At 38.6% G+C, this 16,318-nt stretch overlaps 3 protein-coding genes and 1 long non-coding RNA gene across 4 annotated transcripts in view; 3 read left to right on the forward strand and 1 right to left on the reverse strand.

Annotated features, from left to right (window-relative positions):
- LOC133527369 (uncharacterized) overlaps nucleotides 1–16,318 on the forward strand; it is a 274,455-nt gene that overhangs the window by 6,721 nt on the left and 251,416 nt on the right. The window lies entirely within an intron of this gene.
- Nucleotides 5,328–8,344, reverse strand: LOC133527360 (RNA-binding protein spenito). The gene is made up of 2 exons (XM_061864319.1): nucleotides 8,130–8,344; nucleotides 5,328–8,036 (listed from the first exon to the last, which is right to left on the reverse strand). The coding sequence occupies exon 2, from the start codon at nucleotides 8,008–8,010 to the stop codon at nucleotides 5,758–5,760; it is 2,253 nt and encodes a 750-aa protein (XP_061720303.1). The 5' UTR covers nucleotides 8,011–8,036; nucleotides 8,130–8,344; the 3' UTR covers nucleotides 5,328–5,757.
- Nucleotides 8,590–10,218, forward strand: LOC133527364 (peroxisomal membrane protein 11B). Its single transcript, XM_061864324.1, has 3 exons — nucleotides 8,590–9,094; nucleotides 9,195–9,310; nucleotides 9,450–10,218. The coding sequence occupies exons 1-3, from the start codon at nucleotides 9,039–9,041 to the stop codon at nucleotides 9,989–9,991; spliced, it is 714 nt and encodes a 237-aa protein (XP_061720308.1). The 5' UTR covers nucleotides 8,590–9,038; the 3' UTR covers nucleotides 9,992–10,218.
- LOC133527778 (small ribosomal subunit protein uS17m) lies at nucleotides 11,980–12,712 on the forward strand. Its single transcript, XM_061864944.1, has 2 exons — nucleotides 11,980–12,199; nucleotides 12,291–12,712. Exons 1-2 carry the CDS (start codon nucleotides 12,074–12,076, stop codon nucleotides 12,648–12,650), a joined length of 486 nt encoding a protein of 161 aa, XP_061720928.1. The 5' UTR covers nucleotides 11,980–12,073; the 3' UTR covers nucleotides 12,651–12,712.

Consider the following 16,318-nt stretch of genomic DNA (forward strand, 5'->3'; position numbering starts at 1 on the left):
ACGAAGATAAAGGGCTATGTAGAAGACTAGGACTGCTACGTACTTTATTTGGATTGAAACTAGAGCAATTTAAGGATATGGAGGCGTATCTCTTGAAGATCACTGATTTAGATCAACAACTACGAGACATAAATTCTCCATTAGATGATGATTTCCTGTCAGTAATTATGTTAAGTGGTCTACCACCAGACTATGATCCACTTATTATGGCATTGGAAAATTCTAACATTAAATTGTGCAGTGAAACAGTAAAAAGTAAATTACTACAAGAAAATTTACGACGAGACGATAAGACCGAAGAAAGTTCTATGTTTACAAACCGGGGTTCTAGTTCAAAAAGTGTCAACAAACATCCATCGAAGGTTAAGTGCTTCATATGTAAGAAACCGAATCATTATGCGAAAAACTGTCCAAACAAAGCCAATAAAAGTGAGAAACGCAGTGAGAAGACTGAAAAAGCGTGGAACGGAACGTTGCTAACCGCTTTGGCAGTTGACGTTAAGTCAAACTCCTTTTACATTGACAGCGGCTCAACTTGTCATATGTCAAACGATAAAACGTTATTGCAAAATTATGTTTTGGAAACTCCGCGTTCAGTAACAGTGGCGAATAAAGAAAAGTTGCATAGTGAGGGACATGGAACCGTCGAATTGTTGTTAAAAGGACACAGTGAAACTACGAAAATAAGCGATGTTGTTTACGTGCCGGGATTGTCAACAAATCTTATTTCCGTTGGCAAGATGGTAGACAAAGGACTCGAAGTGCATTTTAAGAAGCAGAAATGCGATATTTATTGCGGCAAAGATGTAATTGCCAGTGCTACGAAGGTGAACGGCGTCTATGAACTGGACATGACGAGTCAACCGTCACATGGATACGAGCTAGCTGCGGCATGTCACTCTGAGGATTTGGGTGAGCCAGTACTTAAGGTTCTTTCAAGGGATCAAGAAGCTGCTAATCTGTGTGAAATGAAGTCATCCCAGGAGTTGTGGCATCGTAGACTTTCACATCTAAACAGACGGAGTATGGATTTACTAAAAAAAGGTATGGCTAGTGGAATTGATTACACTAATGATAAACATATTCCCTGCGTAGCATGTCTTGAAGGGAAACAAAGTCGATTACCATTCCCCAAAAGGTCTTATACCAGAGCTACTGAGAAACTTGGTCTGATTCATTCTGATTTAATGGGACCTATGCCAGTTTCATCATTCAGTGGTAGTAGATATCTCTTGACTTTCATTGATGATTATTCTAGAATGACTTTTGGATATTTTATTAAAAGTAAAGATGAAGTATTGTCTGTATTTAAAACCTTTAAGAGTTTTGTTGAGAATCAAACTGATTTGAAAATAAAAGCGATTCGTTCAGATAATGGCACTGAATATGTGAATAAACAGTTCCAGATGTTTCTGAAAGAGCACGGCATCCAGCATCAGACAACCATACCATATTGTGCAGCCCAGAATGGAGTCGCAGAACGCGCCAACCGCACGGTTATGCAGGCAGGACGCTGCATGCTGCAGGATGCTGGAATGGACCCGAGGTTCTGGGCCGAGGCATTGAATACAGCAATATACATTAAGAATAAGTCACCAAGTAAGGCGGTAAGAGGGACCACACCTGAAGAGCTATGGTCAGGTAATAAAGTCAATTTATCTAATTTGAGAGTATTTGGCTGTGTCGCCTATGCAATGATCCCTAGTGAAAAACGTAAGAAATTAGATGCAAAGAGCAAAATGTATGTATTTGTGGGATATTGCGATGGATCAAAAGGATATAGACTAATTGACCCTGAAAACCCGTCTAAATGTATTAAGTCTCGAGATGTACAGTTCTTTGAAGATAAAATGTATAAAGATATAAAACTGAATCAGCAAAATTCTACTACAGATGGCCAGTTACATTTAATTAGTGATGGCATAGATAATACTATTAGAAATGCAGATCCTTTAACTGCAGATCCTTTGTCAGCTGATCCTGTTGTGGAAGTATCTGAAGTATCTGAAACTGAACCAAGCACTTCTAGTTCCAGTTTTGTAGATGATCCTAATGATGTCACTTGGAATCCTGATATGACTACGGATCAAGGCTCTAGTGAGTATGAGGAAATGACAGACTCCGTTAATGCAGAGATTGCAATGACAGTTGCATGTCAAGGTGCTGAACCAAAGACAATTCATGAAGCGCTGTCAGGACATGATAAAGTACATTGGAAGGAAGCAATTGTGGAAGAGTACAAGTCATTTGAAAAGAACAGAGCCTGGACATTGACAACATTACCTGCTGGAAAGAAAGCTGTAAAATGTAAATGGATTTTCAAAAAGAAACTTGGATTGGAAGGTCAGTTACTTCGTTACAAAGCTAGATTAGTAGCTAAGGGATTTACCCAGGAATATGGTGTAGACTACAATGAGACCTACTCCCCTGTGGTAAGGTACTCAACCATACGTATTTTACTTGCCCTGGCAGTCAACTTAGACATGAATGTTGATCACATGGATGTGAAGACAGCCTTCCTCAATGGTGATTTAAAGGAGACTGTGTATATGGAACAGCCAGATGGGTATAAAGTCAAAGGTAAAGAAAACTATGTATTTAAACTGAACAAAGCAGTATATGGACTGAAACAGGCATCAAAGGCCTGGTATGACAAAATTGATAATGCCCTGAAGGTCCTCAAGTTCAGAAAATCACTCAGCGAGCCCTGTGTTTACATAAAATCGGATGATAGTGGTAATCTTATTATATTAGCATTATATGTTGATGACATTCTGATTTTCAGTAAAGACACACCAGAGAAGAAAAAGCTGAAGGAAGAACTAATGAGAATATTTGAAATGAAGGATCTTGGTCGTGCTACACATGTATTGGGCATGAGATTGACTCAAGATAAAAATAAAATTACTCTTGATCAGAAAAATTACATACAGAAAGTGTTAGAACAATTTAATATGGCAGACTGCAAGCCTGTGAACACACCTTTAGAGACCGGCTTGAAATTTGAAAAGGGAGAACAGACTGATCCTGACTCTAAGTTCAGAAGCCTGATTGGATGCATTATGTATTTAGCGGTGTGCACAAGACCAGATATTGCCCATGCAGCAAGCCTATTAAGCCAGTTCAACAACTGTTATTCTGAAACGCACTGGAAAGCGGCGAAGCGTGTTCTTCGATATTTAAAAGGAACTATGGATTATTCCTTGCAATATGAGAAATCAACGTTATCTGTTACAGGGTATGTAGATGCAGATTGGGCGTCTAACCCGCTGGACCGACGTTCATATACAGGTTATGTGTTCAAGATAAGCAACTCGGCTGTGTCATGGGAGAGTCGTAAGCAAAGAACCATTGCCTTATCTTCAACCGAATCAGAGTACATGGGGTTATGCGAAGGAGCGAAAGAAGCTGCATTCATAAGGACCTTTTTACATGAATGCTTAGGTAAATACTTACCCATTACTCTATACAATGATAGTCAGTCGGCGCAGAAGATTTGTAACAGCCAAATTAACCATAGTAGAAGTAAACATATAGACATTCGACATCATTATGTGCGGCAAGTCGTAAGTGATAAAATTATTAACTTAGAATACTTGTCTACTGATCAAATGCCTGCGGATGTTTTGACAAAGCCTCTAGGCAAAGACAAACATTTTAATTGTGTTTATAATCTTGGTTTAAACTGTTCGGTTTAAGGGCAGGTGTTAGAACATATAAACCAAACAGGTTTTAAACCCAATGTTCCTTAGCTGGAAGCTATTTTGTTTTGTCTGTGGTTTTTTATTTTGTCAGTTTACAAACAAATGAATACACGTATCGTTTTGCTGTCTGCGACAATATAATGTTTTACTCTATTCAATCCTGGTAGAATTCCACTCCAAACCCAATAATATCTTTTTTTTTTTTTAATTTTTCATTGTTATTTTAGAAGTTACGGGGGGGGGGACATTTTTTCACTTTGGAAGTGTCTCTCGCGCAAACTATTCAGTTTAGAAAAAAAATGATATTAGAAACCTAAATATCATTTTTGAAGACCTATCTATAGATAACCCACACGTATGGGTATGATGAAAAAATTTCTTTTTTAAATTGTATGATGTATTAAAAAAACTACTTACTAAATCTCGTATAAATAAACTATTTATAAATCTCGTTCAAACCAATTTTCGGTGGAAGTTTGTATAGCAATGTATATCATATTTTTTTTTCATTCTGTTAGTTTAGAAGTTACAGGGGGGGGACGACACATTTTACCACTTTGGAAGTGTCACTCGCGCAAACTATTCAGTTTAGAAAAAAATTATATTAGAAACCTCAATATCATTTTTAAAGACCTATCCATAGATACCCCACACGTATGGGTTTGATGAATAAAGATTTTTTGAGTTTCAGTTTTAAGTATGGGGAGCCCCCAAAATTTATTGTTTTTTTTTTCTATTTTTGTGTTAAAATCTTAATGCGGTTCATAGAATACATCTACTTACCAAGTTTGAACGGTATAGCTCTTATAGTTTCGGAAAAAAGTGGCTGTGACATAATCGGATAGACAGACGGACATGACGAATCTATAAGGGTTCCGTTTTTTGCCATTTGGCTACGGAACCCTAAAAAAAGGAAGTATAGATTGATTATAGATTTGTATTATACCTAACAATGAAGCACTTATGGGGGAAGTTAGTTTTAATCAGGCTAAGAAATATTAGGAAGGTATCAAGGTACTAAGTTATTAGAATCAGTAAAAAAAGTTACCCTTAATAACAATACTAAGCCTGGCCAGCATACTGTCATTGAAACTGCCAACAAAGGATATCTTATGATATGACTTTCAGTAAGTCATTTGTTTTCAATACCTGTTGGTTTGTACCAGGAAGTGAGCAGTAGGACCCTTAAAATAAGAATTAGAAAATATTATGGCCATACAGCATGGTTATACAAATTTGCTAGTCAAACCATAATATTAATGTAAATTCAGTTTCATGTATGATAACAGACCTTGGTGTCCAGTGTGTGTTACTCACCAATAAGACTCAACTAGTACACAGAACTAAACAATAGCACTTTTCACTGCAAACTACTTCACCTTTGGCTAAATATGCTCCCAGTCAACTTTCACAAAACTTAGGGTTCTCATTTAAGTCTACAGGCACATATAACAGCACAAACATCGGAGGGCATTAACACATTGAATAGCTACATCACTGTCACCCCAGCATGGATTACCCACTAGTGGTAGGTTCAGTGCATCACATCTTTAACAACACAAAATGAGACACTGAAGACTGCACTTCTGCTATCACTGTCACAAGGTATAAAAAAACTACAACTTTGGAAGTAATAGGTCATCTATTTGCATGTTCACACACTTACACTAGCACCTCACCTACCGTACACTAGTTTTACACTATAACTGAACATATAAAGAACTGAATTTATGTCACTATCTCATAAATACACTTGAACAATTTTTAGTCATCAGTTTATCATCTTTTGATTGTTATAATACTAGCAAAAACTAACACCTATTATTTTTTTTATTTTTAACAATTATTGCTGACCACTAAAACTGTGAAGAAACACAGCACTAGCACAATTCAAAACTGGTTGATCAAACCTCCACTTAACTAATTTTACATACACCTCACAACAACACTACACAACACAAGAATACATAACAAAAATGGAAAACATTTTGAATTTATAAAAAATCTTAACTAATAATCATTATGTTTACATAATTTAAACTTTCAACCTTTTTTAAGCAGAGCCTCCGCGTACCACCACAATCACCAAGTGGTCCTCTTTTAGACTGTCCTCTGTCAAATTGTGACAAGTTCTTTTGAGTAGGTCTGTGGAAAAGTCACAAGGGGGGAAAGAGTATAGCACTCCTGTGGCTTCTGTCTCTTTGTTTAGCAGTGAGATGACACCAGCCGCCTCTTTTTGTTTCAAATAAGATACCAAATTTCTCATTGGCCTTGTCTGAATGCTTGTATCTTCATTGGTTATAGATGCTGTAGATCCTGCCACACCTAAAAAGATGGCATGGGAACTAGATGTAGCAATTCTCTTTTGTACATCATCTAGTTTTGGCTGGTCTAGTCTCAATCTTTGTGTAATTCTTAGCTGGTTTTTGCCATCTTCATCCTTCATTAAACTGTCAATAATTTCAGAATCACCATCTGTGAGATGCAATTTTGTTGGAAATAGTGAATTTTTAAGAATGAGTGCACCATTCCAAATTGTGGTTGCTTTTCGTACAACTTCTGGTAGTGTACGGGATGAAGCAAGCATGCCTCCACTTCGACGTGGCGAGCCATCTGAGTCACTGTCTGGAGAGCGGCGGCGTGGCGAACGTGAGCGTGAACGGTCCACTCCAGGCTCTCGTGAACCAGAACGACGGATTCGCCCTTCATACTCTCCATCTGCAGGAGCGCGGCGCCATTCATCATCACGGTAATCTCCACTACCATGATAAACTCCTCTAAACATACCACCACGACCACGGCCGCCTCTGCCTCTTCCTCTATAACCTGGCGTACCATATGCATAACCATCCTCCCAGGTACCATCATAACCTTCATAGCCTTCTATGGGCCTACCATCTTCACCAACTGGTGGTGCATAGGTTTTGGGTCTATATGGTCCACCATTACCAACATCAGCAAAATCTATGCGAAGACGCCTATCAGGACCACCAAGTGGGAATCCTCTCATTTCTTTGACTGCTGCTTGTGCTGCATCAATGGAGTCATACAAAATGTACGCATGTGCTTCACCCTTTGCATATTCTATCTTTTTGATAGCTCCAAATCTATCAAATTCTCTTTCCAGCTGGGCGACTGAGGTCCAAGGCCCTAGACCACCAACCCAAACTCTTGTTGTAGGTGTTGCCTTGCCATAGCCAATTTTACATTGGAATTTGCCGATGTATTGACCTGAGAGCTCTACTTTGGCTCTATGTGCCATGTCAAGAGTTTGATATCGAACAAATGCAAAAGCATTACCTGTGCCTGGTGGTGGCCGCTTAATGTCAATATCCTCAACAATACCATATCTCCCAAATATACGTCTCAGTTCCTCGTCAGATATGTTTATCTCCAGATTGCCAGCAAACAATGTCCTGGTAGCTAATGGATCATCTTCGGGGTGGACATGATGCAAGTAGTTAGGGAACTTGTCTTTCTTATTCTCCATTTTCTCAAAAGGCGGATGATGAGGTCTTGGCATGTATGGGCGAGGCATGTAGTGGGGATGCGGAGGGTGATGCATGGGTGGGCGATGATGCATTGGAGGCCCATGAGGACCAGCCATAGGATATTCATGCATAGGTGGGCGGAAGTCTCTGTGGTGGGGAGGCACAGTGGGTGGAATGCCATAAGCTCGGTCATCAGGTGGGGGTCGACGGCGCTCCGGAACAGGAGACCAAGCATAGGAATAGGGGCGGTCATAATCAGGTGGTGTAATACTGCGGGGCCTGCTCCGGTACTCTGAACGTACCGGCTCATAAACAGGGTCAACAATTGCAACTTTATCATACAATATTATACGCGGTTTAGCATGTTTGGCGTCTCGCGCATCTTCGACGCTACGGAAACATACGTAGGCGACACGTTCGTCTAATTCGTGGGAAATTTTGATGCTGAAATCTCCAAACTTTTTATACTCCCTATACAGTGTATCCTTGACGATTTCGTCGGAAGCTTTAGGATGAAGTGCACTAACACAGAGCACCTTATAGTAGGGTCTTGAAGACTCCTCGCGGACTTCACGAGAACGCACATAATCGTCGCGATGCGGGGACACGTAGCGGCCCCGGGGACTCGGGGACCGAACCCTCCGCCGCACCCGCTCCGGTGTGACGCGCTCATCGGAGCTGTCGTCGTACCTGCCTATGCTACTGCGGGTCCTCTTCGAACGCGGCATACTATCTCTGGACGAGCTCCTCTTCATGTTACGAATTTTCACCGTTATACGATCTCTATCTCTATCGCTACGCGGTAATCCAATCATGAAAGCTCAGTACGATGAACCACTATCTGAAATGCACAACATTACACGTCACTTCAAAATGTCGCTTTGTTCCAGAAAATGTACAATCACTGCAGCACACAGAGTTATGGAAGTCTTACCACAAACTATTAGTCACTTTTCTCGGATCACTCAACACCGTAACACCTCCACTCCACGAAAATAACACGCGATTTATTGAAATTCACAAGAACACTACTACAGTGTCACTCACTAACATTTCTTGACAAATCAAAATGGCGTCGTCTGCGTCGTATTTCGTTTCTCCTTCACCATCGCACTGCCCCACCCGTTTCGCTCTGCGACGCAAATGATGAAATGATTGGTGATTGGTTCGGTTCGTTCGGTTGGTGGAGAAAAAAAATGTTACCGAAGTGAAAAATATTATGTAGCAAATCATCGAAAGAAGAATCGAATTCTATTTTCCGATTCGATTATTCCTGCCAAAGTGGAAAAAATACATATTTGTTTCTTCTATACATTGTTTATGATAAATTAGTAGGGTCTAGACTATGGAAGGTACTCTACCTTCCATAGTCTAGAGTCTAGTCTGCAACTGTGGACTGGGCTATTACCGCGAAAATCGAAGTTCGTCAATTGCGAGCATTTTTCTCTGTCACTCTAAGTCACGGACTTATTAGATTTTATATCTCCATGCTCTAAGTACGTCTTAGTAGGAGTAAAAGAGAAAGAACCCCGCTATTTGTGAATTTCGGGTTTCGCGGTAGGCCCCCTGCATATTGATATAGATTGCATCACTTGTCATTGTCAAATTGTCAGTCCACTTCTATTGTGTAGTTTGACTAAATTGTGGAAATTGCTGTTATTAATGGAAATTTATAAACGGATTACAAAAACGAGACAAAACTCTGAAGATATGAAAATTAAGAGCACCTTGATCAGTTAGTCAAAAAGCAATCTTTTTGCAAGAGTCAACTATTTAAAATTGCTGAGAGAAAATTAAAGATATAAACATTGAGCCTAGAGGGTAAAGTTCGAATAACAAAGATATGGATATTATAATTAAAGTAAATAATCAGTCCAACGGCAGAGATAAATTAGCCAGGTAAGCATATATGTATTAACACTAAAGTAGAATTCAACACTAAAGTAGAATTGTTTCTTCTGATCTTTATTAATGTAATAATTTAACTTATAAATTTCAGATTATTCCAGTATACTAGCCGCCTAATATGGCATCAACTAGAGACTAGAAATGCTAATAAATATTCAATTGACAGAATTCGAAATTTAGAACTTGCTCTCAGTTCTTTCCGTAAAAGTAAGTAAACATAATTATGTACCTCATTACACAGATAATACTTATGTAATTGATCAAGTAGGTAACAGGTATTAATACAATTTACGATAACAGTTTCTCAATGCTAGTATGCTAACAGCTAACTTTTGCATTTTTTCAGTCTTGCGTCTGGGAAGATGCATAGATATTTGCTACACTGCCTTGGACAGCATGCATATTGAGGACCCCTTTCTCAGAATATCACTTACAGTAAGCAAACTGGCACATGGACTATACTTATATGCAGACCATGTTGTATGGCTGACTAAAAGTGGTTTTTTAAAAACAGATTCTGATAACTGGAACAAAACTGCAAACCGATTTTGGTTGCTATCAATTATAGCAAATTTGGCTAGAGACTTCTATGAAATATTACATGTTTTAGAATTAAATAGGTCATCATTTTTAAAACCTTCAGAATTACTTGGTGTAATGTCAAGGCAGTTTGATCTGACTTCCAGTTTAAGACATGTACATGCATTTGTTTCTTGTCACAAAGATATATTTATAGATACTGTTAAGAATTCTTGTGATTTGTTTATACCTTTAACAGCTCTGGGTTTTACAAAGCTTAGTCCAAGTGCTGTTGGTACATTAGGAGCTATATCATCAATAGCGGCCTTGGTCACTATCATAAAACCTATAACAAAGTTAGTTCCATAATCTCATACATGACATATGTTACTTTTTGGATCAAATAAAACTATAAGGCTGGTTTCTTATATAGTTTTTTGGTGCTGGGTAAGACTGGTGATGTTACTTAAATGCCATTTATATTGCTAGTTGGGAGGGTTATTTGTTAGCTTTTGTTTATCATAGGTACTATGATATTAATGTATTCTATGTTGCATCATTATATCATGTTGATTATATGTTACAATTTAAGATTATTACCTCTTGTTTTATTTCATAGCTGCTTTTGCCCCTCCGCTATGCCTGATCTCAGGTGTGTAGTAGGTACTTTAGTTGGTTATTTAATGAATGATTTGATTGTGTAAACAGTTTACAATACAATACAAATCTCTTTATTGCACAGCCTCAAAATAACACTTACAGAGATACATACATATTACATGAAGACAGAGGTGACCACAGGCAGTCTTATCGCTAAAAAGCGATCTCTACCAGACAACTTTTAAGTAGTGGAGAAATGATAATATTAATTTAACTATTTAGGAAGAGCAAAGAATAATAAATAAATAAATTACAAACTACATAGCCCTAAAGAAAAAAATTATAAATACTTAATTTACAACAATATATCAATACTTATACATACATACTTCTTAAATATTTAAAACAGATATATATAAGTTTACAATAATATAATTGTAGTCAAGTTTGATTGCCAGTTAACGCGACCAGATACACTAAGGAAGGGACAGATACATAAATAAATATTATAGGGACATTCTTACAAAAATGTGCTAAATTCCACGGTAAGACAAGAAGGCTTGTGTTGTGGGTACTCGGACAACGATATATATAATCAAATACTTAATCTCATCACACAAATAAATGCCCTTACCGGGATTCGAACCCAGGACCATCGGCGTCATAGGCACTACCTGACATATGACGGGCCTTACAGGCAATAAGAATGGGGCCAGTACAGCGGTTTCACGCATGGTCACTAGGCCAGACCGGTCGTCAGGGGGCCTACCACGAAAACCGAATTTCGCAAATTGCGTGTATCTTTCTCTTTTACTCTCACTAAGGACGTAATTAGAGTGACAGAGAAAAATGCCCTCAATTGACGAACTTCGATTTTGGCGTTTGTAGCCCAGTACCGCACCATTCTCACGTGGTCACGTGAGATATATCCAATCTTCCTTTGAGTGAGCAAAAAACGAATTTCGATTTTGTATTTCAGCAGTTGGTCGCCATTAGAACGTAGTGATTATATGCTCTTTGGCCATTAGCATGATAACATCGTACCGTAGAGGTCTTACCACAAATCCATATGGCACACACAATGAAGAAGATGTATTTTATTTGCCATGGTTAGACGGACTTTGATAAGACGATAGTTACCTATCACATATTTTATTTATTACGTGAATACAAATATATAAATGGTACAAATAAGTTCATAGGACTTAAGCATTATTACCAAAGAATATAACATGGGGCATTTAACTCGTTTGAAGTACTGGGCAAAGAGCATATAATCACTACGTTCTAGTACTGGGAGGGTTAAGGCCTCTACAGACCTTACAACATCTCGTGATTTGCATGCATTCGATTTTAGATAATTGCCGGCTTAATAGGTGCAAGCCGTGCAAGGACTTCAATAGATCGATCAATTAATGCCGCAATGTGACGAAAATCATATGCAAGTATCGGTGAGGTGAGTAGAGGTCCTTATATGTATCAAGTATCCAATTATCCATCGCTCGCATGCAAAATGGAATGGAGCCTTCATTGGAGTAAAAGACAAAGATCCCCACAATTTGCGAAATTCGATTTTCACAGTAGGCCCTCAGGTAATGAAATTTCGATTTTCTCCGTTCACAGCAGGCGCAGTAGGCTCTCTGCGCGAGTGCTTCAACGTGCGTTATGTACAATAGTCATAATTTTAAATCTGAGGACTGTAATGATTTTAAGTTCTTGGTATCCAAACGTACTCTGTACTGTCATGTCATACATTGTTCAATGTAACTGTCATAATCATAAGAACCTAAATAAAATAATTGAGTGTCTCAGTTTCAATAATTGTTGCAAACAATTCAACCACAAATTAAAATGGCCCGTAATGTAGCGGAAACGGCCAGAAAATTCCTATTAATGGGTCAATGCGTCCCGTCTGTTAAACAAAATGCAGCTAAAATTAGAGTGAAGAGGTTAGAATTGGATGAAAATTTACTCATGGTTAGTATAAAGTAATGCTTTGTAGTCTTTTTATGAACACTTTAAGTCAATAATTCGTTGTTCGTTATATTAGCACTTTGTTTTGTTACAGTATTTCAGGAAAGACGAATTCTACTATTGCCATGATCCCGCAAAGAAATGTAAAACTGGAGATATAGTCTTAATCCAAGCATTACCTCAAAAGCTGACTAAACTTATCACCCATGAAGTAAAGGAGGTTGTTTATCCATTTGGCGATGTAACCGATCCCGTAACAGGCAAGAAAGTTGCTAAGGAAAAATACAGAGAAGATATTGACAGAGAAGCGGAGCTGTATGGAAAACTGAAGTCTACATTTGATTATAAGACAGCACCTCCAAGAGGCTGGCAAGACAATAAAAAAGACTTTTCTTCTAAACCTACTTACACAAAGTTCCATGTATTTGATGAAAATGATCCATATGCTATTTAAGTAGTCTCTGTTTAGTTACTTTATAGTTCTCATAGGTAAATAAAATTATGTAGATATTGTAATGGTTGTTTACATCAAATGCAGTGCCGGATTAAGACATTTTGGTGCCCTAAGCATTTCTAGACCATGGTGCCCCCTCATCAAGATTACATTGAATTTTATTGGTAAATTGAGTGACGTTTATTGCCGCATTACTGCTGAGAATAGAATTTTCAATGCGTCACATCATTTTATCACGGAAATTGACAGTATTGCAGCAGTATTGTTCCAAGAGTAGGTAAGGTCAAGTGTAAGCAAATTCGAAGACCGTGTTTTGCATAAGTCCGGAGGCCAAGCCAACCATTGTCCAAGTGTATGCGAAGACGTAAGACATAGGCCGTTCTCCGCAGGGTTTTGCAACCTCTAGAGCTTTCCTGCGAAGCTCATTCATGTGAGGCCGAGCTTCAGTAGAGGCTTAGCCATTGGCCATTGGTTCTTGTCAGAACCAGTACCAATGGCAACAAATGTCTTAAATAGCAAATTATTGTTTACGAAAACGGGACTTAATAGGGTACGGTTAAAAAATAACCTCTGACTAGACGTTTCAAGGACGGCGTTGTCCCCATGGTCTCGGAGAAGACTGTGTAAAGTCGACATCATTATTTTGACGTTGGAGGTAATTTTAGAACTTAATCAAACGCAATGAAGTCCCGTTTTTTTTAATAATAATGTGTCACAATTAGGCCAATACAATTAGATTTTATCGACTTAAAAATACGTGTAATCCAAGTTTGCTCCATTCCAGGAGGTGTGCATAAATGTTTCCTTATTTTCAGTTTTTTTGCTTGTACCTAAATCGAAAACGGTACGGCCGACGGAAAATCTGTTCTAATTACGAGTATTATTAAAATTGATATCTGAGGATCCGAAATGTAATTTAACTATGTTCTTACAATAAAATATATTGATTGATTGATTTAAGGTAAGTACCTTCGTAGTAAATTGTAAAAAAAGGTCGACATTTTTTATTTTTTAAAAAATCATGTTAATGATCCGAAAACGCTTTCTTAACAGTGTCTGATCCACCAAGTGCTATTGTAATTGATAATGGGTTCCTTCTACATCGAGTGGTTTGGCAATCCAAAGGAAAAAATTATCTCCTAAGGATCCCAAAATGTTTGCACACCTCCTGGGATAGAGCAAACTCGCATTACACGTATTTAGGATCAAATAAATGTATTAAAACAATTTCCAGCTTGCTGGGAATTAATTCCTCAAAACGCTATTTTAGGATCTAATTTAATTGGCCATTTAGGCCAACAGTGTTTTTAAAGGCAACTTCTAAGGCTGAATGCGCGGAGCGTTCGATCGGCGCTTACGGATGAGGCCAAAGGTCGAGCTGGAAGAAAACAAGGCTTGAATTTGACCAATGGCGAGGTATGAATAGCTGGACGTCCGGAGCAGGGATCGGAACCGGTTTTTTGCAAAAACATCGAAATAACCATATATTTCGGTTTATTTTATACTCTAAATGTAGGACTCAGTTGTGTTTTCAGATAACGACTTCGTATTATTAGATTGCCTAATTAGAAATGAAGTAATTAACAAAGAACGAAAAAATACCGTTTTCGTTCCCATACAAAAAATACCGGTTTCCGATCCCTGGTCCGGAGCCTCGGATCGCGGCGCGTTATCGTATAATACAACCAATGGCGAGGTGTGAGCAAGGCAGCTCAGCTGCGAAAGAGGACAGCATGGATTTGGATCCGTGGCCAAGCAAAAGTGAGGCAGTTTGCATAAAGTAGAAGGCCTGGCGTCGCATAAGACCTAACGCCGAACTGCAAAGGAGTGGCTTGAAATCAAACCTATGTAATCCTACTGCTCGGCCTTTGGCTTAACTCGAAAGCGCAACTTGATAAGATGCTTTTGTTTTTCGGCCTTTGCAGGGCCCTTTATTACACTTTGACAATTAGGTCGCAGGATCGCGGCTCTGCAGCACTCGGCCTGGCCGATACATCTGGTGTGTAAGAGAGCAAAATACGCTACAAAATCGGTAATCTACGTCGAGAAAATCGGGTGGCCACAAGCCCGACGGTAAAATTTTTTGGCCATGAACTTTGATGGCCTCCGCGTAAGGTTGGAGATGTGCTTACGTGTTCTCACTCTCTTACGACCCTTCGTTATTAGATGGGTACTTGCACACATATAAAAAAGTTTCGTGTACATAAGTACTACACTACGACTGCGATGCTGATGCAGCCTGCGCGTTTTTTTTTCCTACGATTTTGGTGCCCCCCTAGACGTGGTGCCCTAAGCAAGTGCTTATTTTGCTTTTAATGGTTAATCCGGCACTGATCAAATGTAAAGTTATCTGCAACCTTTAGTCTCAATAGTGTGGCACCTATAATAATAATAGTAGATTTATTCTGATGAGTATATGTGACATTATCTATGAAAAGGGACCTTATTGTTGGTGGCACTTACGCCATTATCAACTATGCTCCCATATTATAAACAACGCCGCGCTATGCAGTGCGGCGTAAGCGCCATCGACAATAAGGCCCCTTTTCATAGATAATGTCACATATATTAACATATCTAGAAAACCAGAACTTTACATTTGACCATATTTGTATGGAATCAATCACAATAGCTTCCTAATCATTGGCGTGAAGCATCATGTCAAGTTTCCAGGCGACTAGATTGCAGACCCTACTATGTGAAATACAAGCTAGCGTCAGTAGGGTGATACAGAACCTATCAGGCACTCTCGGCTCAGCATTGCTACAAGCAATAGGGTTGGCAAAACTTAACGTTCCTTTGCGATCTCTGCCAGCGTGAAGAGTAGGGGGCAGCACCAGCTTAGAAGCATGAATTGTTTGCGCTTTTGATTCAGGTCACAAGATGGCAGATCCTCCAACATACGGTCTCTATTTGCAAAAAAACCTGAGATTCACGTACTTAATCAAAGTTATAGGCAAATGTTAAAACTAGATCATAAAGTATCAAAATATGAATAGAGCACCAACCTACTAAATTGTTTACGACTTGTAAACATAGCAGTTTTTCGTTATACAACGCTTCACGTCGACTTCGCACATTGTCGTAATTATATTATGAGCTTAAATAATAGTTTGCGGACCTCACTCGGTATAGTCATTATTAATCTTATACCTCTAAACGAGCAATTCTTGTATCTTATACCTTTAAACGAGCAATTCTTGTATATATATATATATTTCTGTGATCTCGGAAACTGCTCTAACGATTTCGCTGAAATTTGGTATATGGGGGTTTTTGGGGGTATACAATCTATCTAGATTAGTCTTATGTTTGGGAAAACGCGTGTTTTCGAGTTTTCATGAGTTTTTCTTTCGACGAAGAATATGGTCGCTAATTTCGTGTTGCTGGCCACTGTCCGTCTGGTCCAGCGGGTTAAGACGCGGACTGCTAAACGAGTGTTACGGGTTCGAATCTCGCCCGGTGACTAACTTTTTTTTTATGTTCAAGTTTATATATATATTTTTAATTTTTATTGTTTTAGACAAGTTTAATTTAGTAAAAAAAATGTAGTTAAGATTATCACCTATACACCACCATATTACAAAAAATAGTTATATTATAACCGAGCAAAGCTCGGTCGCCCAGGTACTATTATTTGAAATACCCCTTATAAACCGCGAACAATT

Source organism: Cydia pomonella, chromosome 18, assembly GCF_033807575.1.
Source record: "Cydia pomonella isolate Wapato2018A chromosome 18, ilCydPomo1, whole genome shotgun sequence".
Taxonomy (NCBI): Eukaryota; Metazoa; Arthropoda; class Insecta; order Lepidoptera; family Tortricidae; genus Cydia; species Cydia pomonella.